Below are 24,008 nucleotides of genomic sequence, written 5' to 3'. Positions count from 1 at the left end.
GAGAACAAGGGGGTCATTGAAATGTTTGATAAGCATGAAAATGATATAAATCTGATGTTCTGGCCGTTGGAGTCACGGGATCTCAACACCCAACTCTGAGATTTTGGACTGATGTGTTAGTGTTCTCCATACCACCATCATCAGATCCCAGGCTAAGGGAATATTGTTTGGAAGAACAGTGTTCCGCATTTAGTTCAGTTCCGACCTCTATGTTGAATGTGAATTGGTCACCTGTCTGTATTTGCATATTTCTGCATCACTATAAAGCCCGTACCTCTCCAGGGTGCATCCTGTCTTTCCCCCCAATGACAGCTGGGATAGGCTCCAGCATGCTTCTGACCCAGAAGGAGAAGCAGCTTAGAAGATGTGTGTGTGTATAGCCCGTTCTTATGGTCAGCCAAGGCTTTGTTAATATAAAACAGCTATATTATGAGTTATGAGTTCATTTGCAAAATCAGAAATTTTAGTTTCTAAAATCATGTTTTTCATTCCAGGAAATATCAATAAAACTGATTTGGCTGATTTGACTAAGTAAAAATAACTAAAAAATAAATTAAACATTATTGTTTTTTTTTTTTTTGGGAAAAGCAGATAACTCCAAAGGTTATTTAATTTTTTATACTTGAACAAAAACAAAGCCATGTAATGGATGCAAGTTTTTTAAGTTCAATGCTTAACATCTTTTCACATAAAACAAATAGATAAAGTGCTGAAAATTGCAAAATAGACAGCCAATATTAAACATCTATAAGATCAATATATGGAAAATCCTAAGGCTTAATCTCAAATGGCTCAATGCTCCCTCTGTAGTGTAGTGTGAGTTATGAAATTTCAGACTTTACATCCAAATATTGCGCTTTATGTCAAGTATGAATGGTGCAGATGGCTGAATCCAAAGTGGCTCTCTGTTACACACTGAGCTCTGTTTAGATGCAGTAAATGTTATTTTAAGACCTGCATACTGCACTTTATAGGGAGAAGGAAGCCATTTAAAATATTGCCTAAAACTGTTCACAGTAGCGTTGCGTTGCCTGATCAGAATACTGTGTGCTGATTGGCTGAGCAGATTTATCAGGTTCTGCTTGAGAACAGCACCAGCATTTCACTGTTTCTGCTGTATTTTCAGGGCCTTGACAATAACACGTTTTGTGACAAAACATATTTAGGGTTCAGAATGCTCTGTGTGTTAAGAATAACTCACTACAGTCAGCTCGTTTTTAAATGGATGCTGTTTATCTTTTTTTTTTTTTGCCAATGAACTCTTCATATGTAAATCTGCTATGTAAACCTGTACGTTAACTTTAATGCATCTTTAATATCTGAAATGATTGCAAACCAACAGAAAATATGCTCTTTTTTTCCTGGTTAATTTCCACATTTTTGTGAGACTCACTATTTAGAGGAAGTCTCATAAATGAAGTCCAATCAATAGAATGTTTATTTAGATTTCCCAGTGATGTGAAGAAAATGCAGATCTAATCAGTATTCTGTCCATTTTTTTATCTTCTTAAAAAGCAAACAAAACAGAGAAGTGGAAAAAAATCACAATTAATAGGACCGCCATGCCTCTCAGCATCCGTAATGAAATGTCTCAAATTTGCATGTGCCACTAAGATTGAATGATTAGAGTAATTACACTATGTTCTACCGTCACTTCTGCTTCTGATCATTATGGCCCATTCCCCAGAGCGTCAGAGCATTCCTGGGCGGAGGATATTTGCATACGTACATTTCTATAAATATTATTTTGAGGTTGAAGGCTAAGACTGAGTAGGAGAGCTAAAGAGCGTAGGGGGACACCTTGGACAGATGGTTCACAGCTCTGTTGGGATCTATAGTGAAGTCTGCTGCAGCGTGTTGGGAATTTAGCGGTGGGATGCGATTCCATGCTTGAACGCGTTTGCTCTCACCTGACCACTGTGTTCATGAACGTCTCCATTTCTAGGTGCCACAATGATTATTTTGCCATTCATCGTTTTGCGCTGATGAACAAGTAAAGCAGCTCTTGTAGAGTTTAACGTGGTCTTTCTAGCTGTAAATAATAGAATAGTGTGCTACCACAAGCTGTTACAAGGCATTAAAACTTTATTATTTTTATTACGTTTTGAAGCCACTCCCCTACACACACTAATACAGACACATTCCATTTCCAAGAGGGTGGGAAAAAAGGCAGCTGTGTGGCCCACAGCTGGGATTCAGGCTCGAGTCCCAGATGTGCCATGAGCCGTCTGTGGCTAGGGGTCCCCGAGGATGTCATAGGCTTCATTTGCCTGGGAAACATGGACACCAGGGGCCTTTTCTTCATTTCACTTGGGTGTGCATCACTGAGCCTAAAGCCCAGTGCTCTGGCCCGAGTACAGTAGAGAAGCAGATGAGGATGGGTTTGACGTTAGGACGGCCAAACATGCCATCTTTTTTTTTCACTATTACAGCAGGTCTGGCATTATTTTAGTAGTTACGTTCCGATTCCGATCCTATATGTTTTCTTTTGATCCATTTATGGAACTGGCACAATTATATAAGTACCGACCTTTAAAAGTCTGCATTAAACTATTTTTAATAGAAAATGAAAGTTTAATATCTGTGAAATTACCAAGCTGAGGGTAAGCCAGTTACACTGCCTGCACATAAAATTACTGGCTGTTTTGCATATTACTCTTTATTATTTGACTATAACTATTAACCTGTATAGAATAGAAGCATGCACACAAAATACGTTTAAAAAGTTTTTCACTCGTAATTGGTGTAAAAATGAAAGCATAGTTTGTTGGCTGTGAAATCAGTCGCTTACTTCAAAAGATCAAGCTAATTCATGAGGAAAAAACATACTTCACTTTTAATGTACGTCAATGGAATCCGACCTTTTGGGTCATTTTTAAGCCATTCATCCTGAAATTTACAAACAATGTAAAGGGTACCAGGTATTTTCAAATTATGTAAAAAACTGAAAAGCCATATGGACCCTCACAGAGCAGGTACCATTTTGGTGGTGGATCATTCTCAGCACTGCAGTAACACTGACGTAGTGGTGGTGTGTTAGTGTGTGTGGTGCTGATATGAGTAGATCAGACGCTGCAGTGCTGCTGGAGTTTTTAAACACTGTGTCCACTCACTGTCCACTGTATTAGACACTCCTACCTTGCTGGTCCACCTTGTAGATGTAAAATCAGAGATGATAGCGCATCTGATGCTGCATAGTTTGTGTTGGTCACAGGACGCTGTTGGGTGGATATTTTTGGTTGGTGGACTATTCTCAGTCCAGCAGTGACACTGAGGTGTTTAAAAACTCCAGCAAATAGGGTAAAAGGGGGCTAACAAATATATATATATATCGCTGTTGTTGGGACAAAACCTCATGTCCATCTTTTGATGTTTTTCAGTTTTTGGCATAATTTGAAATTACCTGTAAATTTCATAATGAATGGAAATGACCCAAAATGACTTGGGGGGAAAAAATCTGGTTCCACTGACTTACATTAAAAGTAAAGTATATTTTACCATCTCCTGTAAAGTTTTGATCTGACAACAGCGAGATATATAAATACATATATGTTTAATAAAACATCAACAATCTATCAGTGAAGTACCAGTAGTGAAACATCTGAATACAGTGAAATATCTTGTTGATGTTCTGTTGATACATTACTTACATTAATTAGCAAAGCCTAACCTTACTCAACCTTCCTCAAAACCCTGGAGGAAACCCTCATCCTGGGCCTAAGTCTAAACCTAACCTTAACCCCAAACCAAAACCTAATCCTAACCCTCATATGTTTTTGACGTTACTGAAGAATCTGTTAAGTTATAATCGCTGTATCGCAGCATTCTCAATCTGATTAGTTCATTACACTGGCTACATAAATCTTTATGAAGTGGTATTTCAGTAGCCTATCCACCTGATCTGATTTACCTCACAAAGAACTGTCAAATAGCTTGCAAGCTCTAATTGAGAATAGATTAAAACAACAGCTCCAGAATGCAATAGATGAGATGATAAAGGCCACGGCATACAAAGGCGTCAAATTTGTTAAAAAGCTTTGGTTCGTGGCAAATATGGAGAATGGGCACTATATCCACGCATCAATGCACTGAGACATGAACACTGAAGCAGCGACTAGGACAGAGCGATGTGCTAAACATGGATGAATGTTTTCTGAGGAAGGTGAGAAACATCACTTTTTTAACGCACAGGCAGCAGCGTCTGTGCACTCTACATTCATGTTCTTGTACAGTCTAGCCTCTAACTGCACACCAGCCCACACAATGTGTGGTTTACCACCAACCATCTGTTATGAATGAACTTTACTTTGATTATACTAGACGATACAGTTATACTCAAATATTTAAGTGGTATTTATACTTCAGTTAGTTCCCAGCTGATTGGGTGAGAAGTGTTCTAACTGTGCTGATATTTCGCCATAACATCATGGGTTTTTCACAAACGCTGTATCACTCCGCTAAAATGCCGTTGCTAAGCAACGACTTTGATAGAAGACACACAAGCCATCTGAATGTTTTTACTTCTTTGCCACAAACAGTAAATGGAAACTTTTAAGATCACATTTGACTGACAGCCAGTTTGGTCCGACTCTGAAGATGAGATGACACTAAATTCCCAGTCTGTCATCACCACTGAGCAGCTTTTCAGTCAGCAGCTGTGACAGAAGAACAGCTAAACAACTTGAATTTGAACTAACTTAATGGCTTTATATGCTGTGGCCTTTATCATCTAATCTATTGAAATGAATTGAATACCATTCGCCAAACGTGTGGTCTGATCTTCAAAGTCTGACCACATTGGACTGAGCCATAAAACTGCTGCAATAAAAAACAAAAAAAGCTGCTCAGTGGTGATGACAGTTTCGGAACTCTGCAAGGAGCTGGAGAATGAACTGCCAGCTGTGCAGCGAGTGAGCAGATCTCATTACTCTGCCGTAGAAACAAGCTGCTTGTTAAGGAACTATGTGGTGGAACTGTGAACATTAAAACATATTAAATGACACGTTCACAGCCCAATTGATTAATTTCTTACTTTATTTACTTATGTATTTCTGTGTGTTATCGCTATAACATCATGAGTCAAGATGTTTTGTTCTATTTCTTAAATATTTCGCTGCTTTCAGAAGAAATCCTTGTATCTACATTTTTCAGTTTTTGACCTAAATTGAAAATGCCTGTTGCCCATTTCATAAAGATTGGACCAGAGGAAAACAACCCAAATGACTTGGAAAAAAGTTTGGTTCCATTGACTTACATTAAAAGTAAAGTCGGTTTTTTCCCTTTCCTGTAAAGTTACCATTTTGGAGATACAAGGTTTGCTCCGACAGCAGCGACTTGTTAGTTTGGTAGATATAGGTATGTTAATTTTTATATGAACCATTTTACCATACAAAGAACCCCCAATGAAGGGTTTTTTTTAAGTGTTCTTGGTTCTACTAGAAACATGAGAAACATTTTCTACATCATCTAGAAACATTTTCTTTGTAAAGAACCCATCTTTTTTAAGAGTGTATAGAACTAATGGTTCTAAAAAGAACCATTCCTTTTGCCAAAGAACCCTTGAAAAACATCTTTTTGAAAAGTGCACTTTTAAATTCACATTATATAGTCACATATTTTGCTTGTTTTGGTTTTTTTTTCAGAAAAGGCCACTGAAGTCAGAGCTTTCTGTTGTTTTCCAAGTACAGGGTAGCACATCAGAATAATTGTCTAGGTATGACACAGATGTGGTGGATAGAGAATTTGTTCAAAATGTCTGACTATTGCTTTAAGCATATTAAGAAACTTGTTCTCCTAAAATTGAAATATGTAACAAGTCAAACACAGAAAAACACAATACATTTCTGTTCCTCTACCCTGAATGTGAAATGAGATTATGGCTTTCATTCTTCTTTACTGCTCGCAGACACTGTGAGATTGCCATCGAGTCTTTGGGTGAAACTTTCTGAAGGTATGATGAATGACTGGAAAGGCCAATTAGCATTTCCTTCACGTCCTTTCCTCTAGCCTTTAAAAATGGAGCAAGGTCATAATGGGGGAAAAAAGAGGAGAAGATTAATTTGGTCTTACCTGATAAATTATGAGAATTAGCCTGTTGGAAAAAATAGTATTTGGTGAGCTGTTTCTCAGAGGCCAGCGGAAGCAGAACAAGAGAATCTAATTGGTCTAACTAGCCATGCCATTTGGAATTACATTTTAATTTCAGGCCGGATTTCTGAGGGAGGCTTTATTACCTCCAATGTCTTTCATCAAATGAAACAGAAGGGTGACCAAATAAGTCAAGGAGAGGCATTTTCTTGATGCAGTGATATCAAGAAAATGACAACTAGCTATTTGCTAGGTCAAACCTCAAAAGAGACTCATGCCTCAGCTGTCTTCACAAAAGGCAAGAGATGAAGGAGTACTTCCCTCAAATCTGCTCCTGAGTTGAAGAATGAATGGAAGCTAGCTGGAGCCAGTTAGCATAGTTTTATCGGTATCATGCTAACTAGTGCTTATTAGCTTATTAGCAAGGTTAGCATTTCTGAGAGAAGTATTCCTTCAGTGTAGGATTATGGTCACTCCATACCTGGAGATCATCTCTGGTAATTGTCTTTACATGTGGTCATTCCCTGAAAGTGAGTTCATTCTCTTATGAGTGGGAGAAGCTCATGCTGGAGCAAGACAAAGGCCAAAGCAGCAGGGCATCAGCCAAAACATCCTTTCTGCAATGAGGCAGTCTAGCACTGCTAGCTGGCTTGGAACAACATGTCAAGCAAGTTTTCGATAAATGCTTTTGAACACTGAAGACTATCTTTTACAAAGTGGAGATTGATTTGAAACTCCTCTCCCCAGCATGGGTGCCATAGTAAGAGCACCTTTTTGGGCTTTAAATGACTAAACAGTCCACATGGACCAGATTAGCATTGTGCATGTGTTCATTTTTCTGACTTGTAATTTTTACATATTTTTTTCTATTTAAACACATCACTGTATATTCTATGTAACTTTACACAGGTAAATCTATGCAAACAAGTCTCAAAAGTAGGACAGAAGTAGTGGCAGCACTGCCAGTGTTAAGGGAAGGGGTGTCCCAATCCACGTGAAGGGTCAGAACTGGAGTATATTTTGGCTCTCTGAAGCAGTGAGGCACAGTTTTATAAGAAACTTGTTAAACTATTTTTAAGTAAATAAAAAAAGAGCTTTTTTAATATATGTGATGTTGTTGACTACCTGTGCGTGAAATGAAAGTGTGTGATTACTCTTCACGTTTATTTTTTGCCACTGGCCGAGGCTGCCGATCGATTTTCACTCACGATTAGCATAAAAATGAAAACAATTTTTTGGCTGTATTAATGATACTGGTCAATCAAATTGCTCACAAGCCAATATTTATATATGCTATAAACAATGAGTATACTTACATGCACTTAATAACCTGATCATAATGAGATTTTGGCAGTTACCCAACTATTTAAGTGAACATGTAACAGCATACTCTACTTTCTTAGATCAGATAAAGGCCATTATCAGATTTCTAGAAATTTGATAAAGAGAGCTGGATTACTTGTGAACTCTTACTCTGATTTCTTTCATTTTTCTTATCTTTCTTTCATTGTCTGTGCATATATGAAACAGACCCGGTACTGGACAAAGCAAGGTTCTAGATGATGCATATTAATATTTTGCACCAACAAAAAAACATGTGCCATGACTAGATAATTGCCTTAATGTTATGTTTATATCACATCTTATTCTGAGAGTTCATTGGCTGGTTGCAAAGGAGACATACAGTTATTGCCTGACTCATGTAATCTGGAGTTTTCCTACTACCTGATTATCCAAGTGCACATAAACAAATAAATTACTCACAAAATCTGATTTTCTGCAATTATCAGATCATTAAATGCACTTACTATTGTCAGAATCAGCATCAGTTCAGAATAACATGTTATGCATATACTAAAATTGAATGATTTTCCATGTCTATAGCTGGCAGTTTAGCATATCCTACTTAAACATGACTTAACATATGTATGAGCTGATAGTATAAAGTGATACGTTTTGGATCAGAACTGGATTAGGACATCCCTTCCAATATTATTGGACAGTTTTTGGTGTCTGACATTACAGACATTAGGTGGGATGAATGATAAGATTTCTGTTTTGTAGTTAAAACTGTCTCTTCTGTATGAACCTACATGTTAATTACATTTATCGGTATGCCATATGAGGTTTTGAGCTAACAAGGTATGGAATTGTCTCTACAATCCAAGAAAATCAAATCATTTCCCTATTAAATGGGTTTGTTTGGAGCCCCTGCTCAGATAGCTTTTGGTCTTCTTGTTAAAAAGGTTCTTCTGCAGTTCAGCCTTTCACAAGCTTAGATTCAATTTAAGCTCGGCGCTTCAGGGATGGCTGACATTCTTATGAGTCAGCCCCCCTGACATAATGTCCTTATCTGTACTTCTGATAAGGTTGATACCTTTGAGGGAGCACCTGAAAGAAAAAAAAACTTAAACTGTTTCCCAATGAAACGGATCACAAGGAGGCTGGAGTTTTATTCAATGACCCTTTGATTTCAAATAAAAGCACAGTGGGGGGACCAGGCCTCAAGCCAAGGTTAAAGTGGACTCTATACAGTTTGTGCTTTATTTGAAAGAGCGAAAATAACATGCAACAATAATGTGCACACTCACATTATTTAGACATACAGTATAGATGAGCACAACTGCTAATGGAGTTTCAGTGTCGTGGTTTACTCAAAAACAGATATTGCTTTACTGTGACTTTGTAAAATACTTTTTTAAATATCAGCATTTGTTATTCATTTTTTTTGTATGCTGCCATTCAAAACTTTGGAAATATTGTTTACAGTAATATAAAAACATTTTTTTAGCAAATGAATGTATACAATGACTATGCTATTCTAGTACAGCTTATAGATTTGCTGTACAACCTAATGTCCAAAAACGTTGGCATGCTGTGCAAAATGTAAATAAAAACAAAATTAAATGATGTGCAAATTAATTAAACCCTGTATTTTCTTGAAAATACTACAAAAGACAACATATCAAATGTTGAAACTGAGAAATGTTATTTTTTGACAAATATATGCCCATTTAGAATTTGATGCCAACAACATGTTCCAAAAAAGCTGGGACAGGGGCATGTTTACCACTGTGTTTCATCACCTATTCTTTTAATAACACTCTGTAAGGATTTGGGAACTGAGGAGACACTGTTGTAGTTCTGAAAGTGAAATGTTTTCCCATTTTTGCATCCCTGTCCCTCATGGCCACATACTTAGTTCCCACTGTTTGATGTAAATTTGTCTCAAAGCCTAAAAATCAGTGTGGAAGATCTGTCACTACCAAAATGCATAATTTTACCAATCAATGAGCTTATTTGTGTATTAATAAAAATATATTGATTTTATATGTGTTCAAAGCTGAGTTTGGTAGTCACACACTGGCTGGTTTTTGAGTTTGGTAAAAAAATGTATCAATAAATTAAATACAACAAATATAAGATATAGTGTGACTTCAAGCAAAATGATTTTAATTTAAATCAGTCAGTTTAATGTCTGAAATATGTTTTCAACTCTGACTCTGAACCAATTTAGTAGACTGATCTGCATAAATAATATAATAGTGGAGGGGTGCATGTAGGGTGTTATGAGGCAAAATAGCAAAAACAAACAAACAAAAAAGTTTTTTTTTTTTCAGATTTAACACTATTTTATTATTATCATAATCAAGATACATTTACTGGTGGTTTTGCGTAGTAAATAAATGTATAAATAAATACATTTGTATTGTTGACACCACTGTAAAGAAAAATCTCAGTCTGAAAGCTTCTCTACAGTGAACCACTTCTCATCAAACCACTCTGAATGAGCTTACTTACATCTCAACCACTGAATTCTGCAGAAAGTTTTTAAAAATCAGTGGAACTTACTTTTAAATATCTAGAATGTCTTATAATGATAGAACATCATAATAAAATGGATACAGTCTGATTCATATGTATACAAATAAAGTGTTGATAAAATATCAAAAAAACTATTTATTTCATTTAATATGCATCTACTTCAGAATATTTCATTTGAGATTTACATTGTTTATGCTTTTGTCACATATATAGTCTTAAAAATGTTTATATCAAGAACGGTTCTTTGCACTCAGCCATAGAAGAACCGCTTTGTGTTCCATTAGAATCATGTCAACAGTTGATTCTTTGGAAAACCATTTTTGTAAAAGAGATGTGTGAGTGTGAAGAACCTTCATAACATTCAAAGAACCTCTACATAATGTAAAGCTTCTAGGAAGAACCCTTAAATTAGTATAGTACCCTTAAACCTTTACTCACAAATCTTCCCTTCATGGGTGACATGGTTCTTTAGGGAACCAAAAGTAGTTCCTCTATGCCATTGCTTAAATAACTCTTTGTGGAATATTCTTTAAAAGTGTATAAATACTAATAATTAATGACCAATCATTCCAAACTTTTGAATGGTACAGTAGAATGGTCATCTGCTCAAAGACCATAAAATAAGGTGACTCATACTGGACCAAGCTGGACTGCTCTGCCCGTTCCACGCATTAAAATAAATAAAGCCTGAGTTCGTCATTAGCAGATATGCGTCATCAGAGTTTAAACAGCCCTTAAAATAGGTGGAGGTGTGGCAGTATTAAACGATGAGTTATACTCACTGTTGGGGTCCACATTTTCACACAGTTCGGTCTTGGCCTCGCCGTTGGGCCGGTCACTGGGCTTGTGCGAGAGGCGTGACGACATGGTGGCAGCCGTCACCACAGCTTTGAAGCTGCGCTTGCGCTTCTGCACATTAAGCTCCGGGTGGAAGATGATGACGTAGACCTTTGGCATGTAGAGCATGCCCAGCGCCACCGACGCACTCAGGTTCATGGAGATGGTCAGTGTGGTGGTCTGGATGTACAGCTGGAGGGCAACATGGGAAAAGACAGTTACCACTGAGGTTCATATTTCACTTCTTTTTCTTTTGCTTTAATAAAGTTTCATTTTGTAATGGGCATCATTTACAAAACCAAAGCAAAGCATACATTCCTTGTACATTTACAAAAGTGTTTTACTGGGTTTAATACTATTGTTTTATTGAGGCAGTCGTACACACTGCGTTTGGCCGTCTTTGTGGAGAGGTGTGCTTTGCTTTCAGAGCAGGGCTTTGTACCCCTCCCCTTTTACCCCTCATTGCTCACTAGCAGCTCATTGCAGTCACAATGGTTCATAAAAGATAACAGAGCAACACCAGAAATATTTCATTTTGATTAACCCCATAACAAGCCACGAGCAAGCCACAGATCCATCATTTTATCACATGCTTCTATAACCTAAGAATAGCTCCATTAGTTTGTGTTGAAGTCCTTGTAGTTAATGAATAATAAGCCTTAGTATGAAATAAATTGGGAATGTTAAGGGGTTAAATTAATGAAAGGATCCTAGTCGATTTCCATTCTGTGGGCTGAATGGCCACTAGGGGGCTTACAAAAAGAGACTACAGCAAGGGAAATGTATAGGCAAATTCAGGCTCCAAAATGTTTTTTAGCCACACACGTATATTGGATATTTGTCAATTTTGAGGCCTATGTGAGATGGTTTAGGCCTGCAGTTTGCATAGTGCTCAGGTTCATGGAGGTTATAAGCTTTCATTACTTAGCTAGATTAGTCTCATAGCTCCAGTGCAAAAACTAAAGAAGCAAACGTCAGACACTTGGCCGGTCACAACTGAAGTAAAATTTGGTGGAATTTCATAAAATTGAATTTAGTCTTCAGTACTACATTCTTCAGCACAGTGCACTAGCATACATGGGCTGACTCAGAGGGTCTGGTGGGAGTTTTAAAGCTGTTGTTAAGGGAAATAAGAACATATAACAGCATATTTAAACATGGTCCCTCATTTTGCATTCTAGGTTAGCCCGAGTGCTTTTGCCTATAGAACCCATGTTCCTGTCCTTTTACACACAGCTTTTAATGTCCAGCTTAAATTATTTAGCTGCATCAGCTCTGCATGCAATAATAGCTTGGATACCATTTGACATTATAGAGCCTCAGAAGGGAAAACAAAGCAAAAAAAAACTTGTGTAATTACTGACCAAAATCAAAAATATGGCAATAAGAAAACTTGCTTTTGTTATTTTTTCCAACTCATACCACAATAGAGCTCTGAAGGACAGCATGGCATCTCTAAGAAAAGTCCAAAGGCATGTGTCATGACCTTGCTTGGTTAGACGTAAACAGATGTTTGGGAACACATACAAAAACCATGCTAGTCATTTTAAAAGTATAATACTCCATGTACGCTATGCTATATGATCATGGTCGGCTTAGGGAAACACATTCTATATGGCTTTCAGCAGTGCAGCGGAGCAAACATAATCTAATACCACATATAAATCTTTCATGAACTGTGATCTTTACCACTCCTCCACTTCCACTTTGTTGAAGGTGAAGGTACATGGTAATTGAGTAAGGCCAAATATACTGCATATCTCTTTTTCATGAGTTTTGTTGAAGTGGTATTACACTTCCTTACCATGTCAATGGAGCTACAATCACTGGCTGGAATCGCATATTGAAAATATGAAAACTGCGTCCCTGGATGGCTAAAATATCACAGTTAATCCCTGTTTAAAGGACAAAAATGAGTTTAAAAAAACAAGATAACTGTGTAAAGGTCAGCTTATTTGGATGAAGAGCAAATGAGGGTGGATACAAAACAGCAAGTAAAACCTTAAAACATTAGTTAATAACTAATAATATTTATTGTTCCAGTCTTCTGTTATTATCTATTATTAGATATTAGTTTCCACCTTAAAGTATTGGTGTATGTTTTGAATGTAGTAACTATATTTATCTTATGACTAGCTGGCTTCATTTACATACAGCCTAACAATCTTTTAACAAGCCAAATAATAAGTCTATTGGAATGATAACTTTTAGATTTTTAGATGAATCAATTTCATGTCTAATTAAAGAATGCGCTTCATTTCTGGGTATTTCATTCCTTGAGGGCACAGCCTTCATGTTGTAAACTTTAAGATCCTGTCAGGCTGAGAATGATTTGTTTGACTAAATGTTTAAGCAGTGAAAAGATGGAGTTCAGTCAATCCAATGAGCAAATTTTAAAAATGTGTTTTTAATCTAGGCAGATATTTTAAGAATTGTAGTAGGGATCAAAATTCTTTCAAAAGTGAAAAAGAACTATTCAGAAAAATGAGGATGGAAGAGCTACAGTGGTCAGTTTGTGCAATATTTGAGGCATTTTTACATAAAGTGGGTTCCACATTTCTGAGAAAGTGTTAAAATGCTTTATTTGTACATGTTTCTCTCATTACAAATTATATATAAACATAACAATTTGATTGAAAAGCAGAATCTTTCCAATTTGAACATGAATTTTAGAATGTCAGCATTTCATACAGTATGTTTTTCTTTTGCTTTAATGACTGTGTGTGCTTGAGCTGGCATGAGCTTTGGAAATTTATGCAAAAGCCTTTGATGATTAGATCAAATCTACCTGTAAGTCATCTGAGCATGAGCTTCAATGGAAGAGATAAGACTCAAACAGTCTGATCTTTTTGTACAAAGACCTTGAAATGATCAATCTAGGAAATTTGCTTAATGTCAGCCTGGGACCTAGAAATCTTAAATATTTATTCTTACATTACTTTTCTTTGTTCACTACACTGTAAAAAGTGGCTCATCAGACTGAACTAGTTTTATTCAACTAAAATAATACTAAAAAAAAATAAAAGTTTTTATTTAGATTGAATAAAATGACTTGATCATTTACTTGTCACCATATGAAGTAATTTTCTTTAGGTAGATCTGATGAGCCACTTTGTTTTTTTTCCAGGTGTAGCTGAAAAAATCCCAGGTTGTCAGTGTGGCCTAAATTCTCCAATTTGCAACAAACACAACAAGGTAAAATTGCTGAGAGTTTAACTAAAAATAAGGGTGCATGAGTAAATATTTAACAGGAGAAATGACTTTAACTACGAAATTCTGATTAGACAAATGTTGATGGTTAAAAACTGTAAAGCAATCTTACCTTTTAGTACAAAGGCCAACATGATCAATCTCACAAATTTGCTCAATTTGAATCAGAACCTAGAAACCTTGAATATTTCTTCTTCCTTTTACTTTTCTTTGTTTGCAATTTTTAAAGTATTTTTTCCAGGTTTAATTAAAAAATCCCAGATTTTCACGGTGGCCTGGAAAAATAGCTGAGATTGTAACTAAAGGAGGCTGCATGAGTTTAACAGGTGAAAAATCTTCAACTAATGTGAATGCGAAATTCTAATTGGTCAAATGTAAAAAAGACAACTGTGATTGGACGAATAAAAACACACCATTGTTCCTTTGTACTTGTAACTGAATGGCTGAAAAATGTACACATCTTCTGTTCCACAGAGATTTACAGTCATATGCAAAAGTTTGAACAGCCTCAAAATACTTTGTATATTTCTTTTTTTTTTTGGGACAAATATTACTGCAAAAATTTGTGGTCAAACTTTTACATAGAGCCACATGCATGACTAAATAGCTGCCTGGTCATAGAGATCCATATTCCTAGCTTAAAACCAGTCTGCATGTAACACACAAGTACATAGTAAACATACCCATTAATATCACCATCTTCGCATAACATTGGAGACCATTGAGATCTGTTGCTGAGCCTTTTCTTCAACCATTTTGAGTTTGTGCTTATGCTGAGGGGTTTCTGAACAGTCATAAAAGAGTAGATGAACACTGTTTCTAACCTCAAGCCAGCACTAACCTGGACCCTTATTGCTTTTATTCATTATATTCCACAGGTAATGGGAATAAAAACATTTTACTCATAAATAACCATAGTGCTGCAAGATTGCTCAGTGGTTAGAGCTGCTGACTAGCAAGTAGGGAGATGTGCATGTACCATGGGAAAAACACCTTCTACTGCAGGATCAAAGCCTCCTGCCCTGTGTGTGCTGCTGCTCTAGCCTTTGGCAAGGCTCAGCTGCTCCCGAAGCGAAACCCCTGCCACTCCTGCCACCTCACTCCTCTACCCCAGGGCATGCTAGTAAACATGAATATATTCTCAGTTTACAGTCCTGCAGAATACCATCAGTGAGTAAACAAATGTAAGGATGCCAAGTCACTCATTCCATTTGAAAAAGAAGAAAGAGGGAGAGAGATGAAAAGGGTGTTCGAGGTACTTTATGTTGTGCAGCTCTGGCTCTGAACTAAATGTAATGGATGCTTAATGAGCTACAGTGAAGCTGCTCTTCACAGGAGATAAAAGTCACAAGTCACGATCGTCGCTAATAAAATGACACTTCAGACTAAAAAGATCAGTGCAGGCCTTATAAATTCACTTTTTGATGAAGTCTTGAAATCCTCTAATTGAACTTTAAGCGTCGTCAATTGTCAAAAAGAGCCATTCCTATGCTATGATTTGCGATCATCAAGGATGGTCTGGAACATGATTAAAGTAAAATGCTGCAATTTAGCAATTTAGAACAGTGGTCACCATTCCTGGTGCTAGACATCTACCTTCCTGCAGAGTCTAGGTCCAACCACAATCTGCCACACCGACTCCAGTTGATTAACCTCTTTTGAAATCTCTGATTGGCTGGACCAGATTTATTAATGCAAGGTGATGAGAGCATTTGGGGACAACCATGAGAACTTTAGGGCTTAATGTGGGTGGGAACGTAGACTCATTAGGGTAGGAACAAACTGAGCGTGACATTTCTAAACCAATCCAATGACCTTGTGAAGGTAGAGCTCAAAGTAGGGTCCAAACTAAACTCGGCAGCAAGGCCGATCTGCAAAAAGAGGATAAGGTTGTTTTTCCATCACACACTCAAAACAAGAACTAATCTAAATGAGAACCAACAGAACTTTCTATTCTAGTTCTGTTTTATTTTCATGAATCATCATTACAACCGTGATGAACGGTATTTTTGGTCATTTTGTGCCACTAATTTGACTAATTTGATTCGCTTCCTAGTCGGTTTAACATATTGACTAGATTATAGTGACACAAGAGCTTTAATTTTTTCTTGAGCATGAATTGAAGCCACCTTGCTTACTATAGCTTAAACATGGAATGTGTAAGATATAAATGAGATATATTATCAAAAATTGAATATAGCATACAAAACCACGTTTTCATTAGTGTATAATCACCTGTAACCACAAATTGTTCTGTTTTCACTAGCTTAGAATAAGCCCTTCATATCTGCATAGGGAGCAGGTCCTCTTCGAACACGGGCCACTATGCTGTGCTGCCATGTTTCTACAGAAGCCTAGAACTACTAAACACTAAAGACTGGCCCTAAAAAGTGCCTTTCACATGTTTACCGCTGAAGTGGCAGCTTAAATTTTGTGGGTCTATTGCATTGGTTGGACAATGTAAAAATAATCAGTGGTTGCTGCAGATGCTTCTGAAAAAGTTTGCATTGTGAGAAGTTTAGGAACCCAAATTTTGACAAATGGAAGGTTTTCCATTTCTTAGCACAAGAAAATTCAAGACAGGGTAAAATCCCTGTTTCCAAAAAAGCGAAAACATGACTGTAGGTTCTACTACACATTTGGAAAGGGAGGGGTGAGGTAGGGCTATTCAGTTGATTGGAAGAAGGAAGAAGTACCATTCATACAAGTGACTGTTTACAAATGACTTACTACAAAAAACTCCAGAGAACCCAATTAAAGCATTATTAAAGAAGCTACATATTAGCTTAAACATGTAATGTGATTTGCTTGCCTTGTTGTTGAAACAACTCAAACAAGGGGAATCTTGAATAGCACTAATTGATAAATCAATCACATCCTGCTTCAGGGATCCAAGTTTGATTCCCAGCAATGCTATATGCATCACAACCTCTTGAACAGCAAGAACCTCTCTACATATCGATGCAAAGAAATGACAATCTTGGATGTCTGTTAGGTTATGTACAAAATAGGCCCTGACTGACTTCCGTCACTGAAATCAATTCTACCGAGTTAAAATAATACTGATAAATGATATCAGCCAATATAATTTTTGTGAGAAATTAAACACCAGTATTTGTAGTATAAATGCTTTACAGACTGATATGACTGAGTCGTCCACTGTAAATATGACAGCTTTACTTTCATTTGTTATCTTTACATTAAAAAGTTGCTTTGTGTTATAAAACATAAAAAATGAAAGCATTAAGATCTTCATAAATATTGGTTAAATAATAAGCTGTGTTCATTGCAATATGCAACAAGTGGCTTACAAATATTGGTCTTTTATTACCAGCATTCAGGCTGATACTGATAAATATATACAACCTTAATATAGTCTGTTTATAGATGATAGCTGATTTTCTATATGAAACTAAAAACACCTATAATGTAAAGCAGCCTGTGACACATCTGAAAGTCAGCCGCAACAGTTGCAGCTTAATTAACATTGTGGAACAAGTTTCATGAGACAGCCAATGAAAACGTGTCACGTGACCATATCATCTGACATTGTTTTGAATGATTCATTTCACTGAATTAAGGGACAATATATTTTCCTTTGTCAGCTGTGAGAACAAAGTGGAAGACTTTATATTAAACCAACTAAGTGGACTAACTGCCTGTGTTGTGTTTCTGTATTGTTTCATGTAACAGATAATTTGCACTGAAATTATGTTGCTTATAAGTTTCAAAGTCAAATTTAAAAGAACAAAATGAAGAGTCTCAATTTGACCACAGTATGCTGCGTGCTGCTGCCCCTATTGACCATTTCTTCTAGGAAGATATGATGTCATTAATGTCAAGAAAAGGCAGCCATAAACAAGTAAGTGCATTCCTGTCTGAGTGCGGTTGAATTTGTAAAGCCTGTGTGGGTTAAGAGGTCCCACTCACAGTTTTATTGCTGCCATTCTAAATGCACTGAGGCCCTTTCTCTTCTGTTGTTTTTACTGTTTAGCGTTTATTGATGCAAACATCAATTCCGTCTTCCCGTTATCTCTTGCCTGAAGCACTTAAATGTGAGTAGTGGGCGGTGGAAGAAGCCCTGTTAATTAATCAGAGAAGCTCAAAGCTTCTGAATGTGAGCTGGAAAACTTAGCCGCGACAAGTGGAGAAGGATGGAAAGTAACAGAATGAGAGTTTTGTAGACGCCTGATTATCTAACATCACTTCTAAAATTGAGGGTAACAATGGGGAGCTTTTTCCTCATTACTGCAGTGACAGCCTTGACTCTTCTGGGATGACCTGATGATGGAACATTGCAGAATTTGACTGTATTCAGCCAACAGAACATGCTTACTTGTCTCCCACATTTTAGTCACAATAATCACTCAAACAGTGACTGAAAAGACTGAAGACTGGAAAACTGCCATACATATTTTGAAGGTGAGAAAAACTTTTTTAAAAGTGCTTTGTGGTGGTCTGCACGGAACATTTTTTTTTAGTCCTGCTCCCGCCCGCTCTCTCTCTGCTGAAATAACACAGGAGTCATGGTCATCAGGCTCACTGTGAAATAACTTCAGCAAACACCATTTATTCCCAGTCAACACAAAGGAGGAATTTAACCACAGACTGGCTATTTTTGGTGTTTTGCTGGGCAGCTGTGAAGAAGAAGGCTCCACCATCTCTCTAACGCCTGATTCCCACATGCTATCTCTGCATGGCATGAGAGAAGCGGCAGCACCAGCGCTACAGCTGGAACATGCTGGCCTTTCATACATACAGCGTTTGTGCTGCGGAGCAGAGCAGTGAGAAAGTTATACAGATATTCTGTTTTTCAGACAGATAAATGGTCACTCAGTCACTCTGCTCAATAAAATGATCATTGATCACGGTATATTTGCTTATCCTGGACAGCATTCTGACTTCTGATTAAGCCAAAGTTTCAAGCCTGGTGGACCAATCGGGAAATCTGTCTGCAGCGCGGAATGTTAAATTAGTCTTTTGTCATGACTTACATAATCGCCTTTTTAACTTCGTCTAGGTCTTCTGTTTAATTTTCATGGATTTTCATGGCTTATTTCAGTGTATTTAGCTGCAAGATGTATCCTTCAGGGTGATGCCTGAGGTGTGAAAAGCGCTTTCCACTGAACATGGGCACTGAAATGAGCAAGACTTTCCACGTTTACACCACACAGACACAGTATGTAAATCAGACCTATGAGAATTTGCATTTTGTTCACGTGACTTTTTTCATTTGAACCATTTTACTATAATATTGTGTACATATATGATTTAGTGATCATGCTACTTTATTTAGCCTATTCATTCATTTGCAGGATTTCTCTTCGTGTGTGCTTCCGGCAGCTCCTGCCCGAAAGGGACTTATTTTCCACCCCTTCCGTGACCAAACCTTGGAAATTTGTCCCACCCCACTAGATATTGTGCCGGGTAGTGCAGACCTCTAATTCAGGGTGGGCTCTTTGATGTTTTGTCCTTCTAGCAACCTAATACTGAAGGAAGCCAGACAGCTAATGGTACTAATAGGAAGCCAAATATCATTTGTATTCATCAGCCTGTATATCAGCAACTACACTAGCAGTCAGTATTTGTTTATCATACAATGGAGCCTTGGATGCCTTCTTGGACCACTGTCAATAGGTACTCAACCTAAGAGCCCTCCACAGGCCTTGCCGTTATGGAGCTGTCAAAGTTGCTCAGGTCTTCATTCCTTCCCATTTCCCTCACATCCAACACAAGGACCATGAGAACCAACCAGACCTAGACATGCACTGTTGTCACAAGATCATCAATGTTATTCGTTTCATCTGTAAGAGGGCACAATGTTCTGCCTCATTCATGAATGTCAAGTGTGAAACAGTCAATGGCATCCAGTACTTGCAAAAAAGGACAAAGATGTTTCAAGAAACAAAAAACAATTGCACCTTTCATCCCAGTTCAATCTCTACAGTGCTTTAAACTGAACCTGAGGTTGAACTTCTCCCCGAGCGACACCTCTCTCTCTCTGCTTGTAATACCCTTCTGACTTTGAAACCTAATATCCGCTCAACAGCAGCCTCTCAAGTGCTCGCTGAGCGGCATGTATGGAGAGCAAACGGGATCCACCATACGCAGCATCACAGCGTTTCTATACGCCCACGGCCGCGCCTGCACTCCGAAAGAAAGCGACTTATATAAAGTGACATACATTTAGCGAAACTGAGACGGATTTTGAGCTGGCGTACAGTGAAGCAGCGCCTTCAGTCGCACTGGATCAAAGTGACAGCTTTGTCACTGCTTAGAGAATACGTCCTGAATGGAAGAGGTAAAAGCAAGAGTGATGCGTTCAACTCTGGGAAGAAAAAAAAAGAAAGAAAAACATTTCACCTGTAATGGTTCCAATCTGGCATTATCTCAACTGCTCTTTGCATTTGTTCCCTCAGTCAGGCATTGTGTTCTCCCCCAATGAGATGACTCTGTGCAGAACAGACTTGACTGGCTGAGAAGTAAAGCACCCAATTTATATGTCACTATAACACTAGGTGTTAAACTTAAATTGCCTCGATTTACATTTTCCCCCTAAGGGCTTTCTATAAGGTTTGTATGATTACCAAATGCAACCATAATTTGATTTCTACATGACCAGTTTACAACCCGCCTTTTCCTTATAATTAAACAAGCTATTTTTGACATGGTGTCTTTAAGACGTTCATTTGAAATATGACTTTGCAGCTTAATTTTCTTATATGGACTGCATGGAGTAGGGAGTAACCAATACATTCTGAAACAATGTTTACACGAAACGCTGCTTTGAAACATCAGCGACCACCCTTCATTTATGTAATTTGCTGTGGAACTGAACGTTACTTTTTTTGTTGGGGTTTTTTTTTTTCATCTTCAGGAAGCAAAGTAGAAAACATATATATTTAACAGAAAATTACACAGAAGCCTCAACAACTTTTTACATTTTTTTCAGAAACTCTCAGTTTCTGTTTCAGTTTTTCTTAGAAGTCCGCAGGGATATTTTTCCACACCTTCAAAGTTCAGTCTTAGAAGTTGGTTGCATTTCCTGCGTCTTTTAATCCAAGTCATCCCAAACACATTCAGTGATGTTAAGGTCTGGACTGAGGAATGGTCATTGTTCTGACAACACCAGCAGCTTCTTTGTTTGATTTACAATATTCTTTTTATCAACTGCCTTTTCTCAGTGAGGTTTCTTGACGGCTACACATCCTTTCAGATGGAGTTGGAGTGGATGGATAGAAACACCTGTGGATTTTTTCAGATCTGAAGCAGCTTGATTTTCTCTTTTCCTTCAAAGACGAAGCCTTTCCTGCACTGTTTACATGATGGAGGCAGTTCGGGTGGTCTTGTATGTTGTTAGGAGTCCTATTTTCCCCATACCTTTTCATCATTTTTTGAACTTCTGTTTTGAAAATGCATGTTTTTCTGCTTATTTTCCTTTGATTGTCCCTTCTTTATAAAAGTGGATCATCCCATATATAATCTTTGTAGAAATATCTGCTCAAAGCATAACTTGTACATAATGGCCATTTTAAGTGGTCTCTGGCTTTTGGACATCACACTCTTTAATTAAAGAAGTATGCCATGATATAGCCACTTTAAAGACGAGCTAACTTTGCTGTACTCTTTGTTAAGACTTAGAATTTCACCAGCATTTTGAGATTTTAGAACATTCTGTTACTGCACAGCAGTTGTAGTAGTTGTCACTGGGGCACAGTTAAGGCCTGGATACAAGCCTCAAATGGCACAAACACAGTTGGCTGTAACATTGTTCTTTGGCTGGATAACACAGTTATCAAGAAAATGCTTATAAAAAGAGCCAGAACAAATTAAAGTGATGCTCTCCAGTACTGTGAGCCCGGCAGATTACGAGGCAGTCGTGTGAAAGCAGCTAATGCATTACATTCAGACCGAGAAACGTATTCCCAGAAAACCATTAGATGACGAGGCTCTGCAGAATGAGTTACATAGGTTAGTAAATTGACTATGAGTCTGCACAGCAACAATGCCTTTCCTCTCTATTGGAAGATCACACAAAGGTTATTTCCATTTATATGACTTGGTAGAAAGTCAGTATGGCTATATCAACAACAATATCACAGGGGATGACCCTGTGCTTTTGAAATTTACAGTAGTCATCAAGTGCTGAGTAATTTATAATCTCAGCTGGGCTCTCAGGTCTAAGGTGGCACATTTATAATTTGAAGGCAAGCCGTCGTCTATGAAAAGATATCTGGACTAAAATGTATGCTTTCTATGATTTTGTAATGGCATCGAAGGGACAGTGCCATGCCAACTTTTTAAACTAGTGTAGTGCCAAATCAGCCATGCCTCATTTAGCAAAAAGCTAGTGTAGCAAAGACTGTCACTGCAGCACTCTGGGCCAGAATGGAATATTCAATGCTGGGGGCCAAGCACTAGATAAAGGAGACATCACTGATCTTATGATCTAAATTCCAGTCAAAACACACATTAAGTACATATTCATTTTTCAGAAGATATTTGAAGATATAAAATAAACCCCTTGCATATGGAAGGAAGGTTCCCAAAACAGGAGTTTTAGGTTTACAGTAATACAGACAACTGTCAAGACCTTGATGGCCATCAGATAAACAGCACTTAAAGCTTTCATCTTTGACAGATAAAAGAAAAACAAGCTTCACTCTTGCTTCAGATCTGAAAAAAAAATCCACAACTATTTCTGTCCATCCTTTCATTATGAGAAGATGAGTCGATGCTATGGTTCTGAAAGGCTGTGCAGCTGTTGAGAAGCCCTTACTTAGAGAAGAAAATACAAAAAAGAAAATATAAATCATATATAAATCCTCAGACCACCCCAGAGTCCAGACCTCACCATCAGTGAATGTGTTTTTGATTACTGGATCGTAGCTGGAAATGAAGTAAAGGAAGGGTGGTCTTTGATTTTTGCACCGTATGGATTATGTATGTGTATACATTTCCACACGGCTTCAACAGGAAGATTAACTACAAGATGGGCAGCGCTGCTTAGCATTGCAGGATTCGAAGCACCTGTGTTCATTGACCTACATATACAGTTGAATACAGATGACATGAATAAAACAGAGTATGCCTTAAGGAAGGGTCAACTGCCATGCAGAGCTCCATATTCACCATGTCTGCTGTGTTGCTGTATGTACTACTCACAGTTAAACGGGAATTTTCCACCAAATATGACAGCTACGAATGACATCTGTTCTATTTTACACTGGTCTGATGTGTTCTAGTAGAATGTAATACTCCATCAAAAGAGAATACCAGCATAATATAACCACAGTGTTAAACTTTGAATGAGGGGGATGTTATTCCATGGTACATTTACCAGAACAAATGGAGGTAAAACTTTTACAAGGATGCTCTGACAGGTACAAAGTGGTAGTAGAACCTCCTTCAGGGAAATTGCCACGGTAATGTTAGAGTAGAAAGAAGCAAAAGCTTCGGACACGGTCCTTTCCCTAAACTTTAGTTATTTCAGAACTTTCCCAAAGACCCACTTATTATTGTGGGTTTATGTACTAAAAGTAGCCATAATTCATTTTTATATGACCATTTTTCAAACTCTCTTTATTTCTTTGGAATAAAACCAGCTGTTTTTGTTATTGAGGCTTTAAGACATATGTAAATGATCTTTGTTCTGTGTGGTTATGCTCTTTATGGCGTCGAGATGAATGGGCGGGGCTACATTGCAGTTCGCTCTGTAGGCGGGTGTAAATAGTCACAAAAAATAGAGGAAAAATAAGTTGTTTTTACAGTTTATGCTCAGAATTCTACAATTTTCAGTCCCCTCACGTCCAAACCACAAAGCTGGAAAAAAAACATGAAGACCTTCATGAAAGTGTGTATTGTCAGCAAAAAGCTAGTCAGCTGACTATAGCAGGCCCATACACAGACATTTTGGGGGCTCAAGGGGAAAAAATGCAAAATGGCCATAAATTTAACTTAATTTACTGTATGTTCGAAGCACTCTTTTGAAGAAAGACACAATGTGATCATGTTTCAGATTAAACCAAACAAAGTGCTGTTTTCCAAAG

The 24,008-nt window shown here is 37.6% G+C and overlaps 1 protein-coding gene across 2 annotated transcripts in view; it reads right to left on the bottom strand.

The window, feature by feature from the left end:
- Nucleotides 1-24,008, bottom strand: part of LOC108431596 (metabotropic glutamate receptor 7) — a 309,666-nt gene that overhangs the window by 7,955 nt on the left and 277,703 nt on the right. Inside the window, exons 9-10 of one of the 2 annotated variants that reach the window (XM_017704846.2) lie at nt 10,695-10,941; nt 6,070-6,091 (exon numbers count right to left, since the gene is read on the bottom strand). In XM_017704846.2, coding sequence (XP_017560335.1) covers nt 6,087-6,091; nt 10,695-10,941 — 252 coding nt within the window. In that variant the 3' untranslated portion in view covers nt 6,070-6,086. The remainder of the gene's footprint in view (nt 1-6,069; nt 6,092-10,694; nt 10,942-24,008) is intronic. The other variant, XM_017704845.2, reaches the window with a different exon arrangement.

The sequence above is a fragment of the Pygocentrus nattereri genome, chromosome 21 (genome assembly GCF_015220715.1).
Source record: "Pygocentrus nattereri isolate fPygNat1 chromosome 21, fPygNat1.pri, whole genome shotgun sequence".
NCBI classification, from domain to species: domain Eukaryota; kingdom Metazoa; phylum Chordata; class Actinopteri; order Characiformes; family Serrasalmidae; genus Pygocentrus; species Pygocentrus nattereri.
This window is presented reverse-complemented; position numbering and strand designations above follow the sequence as displayed.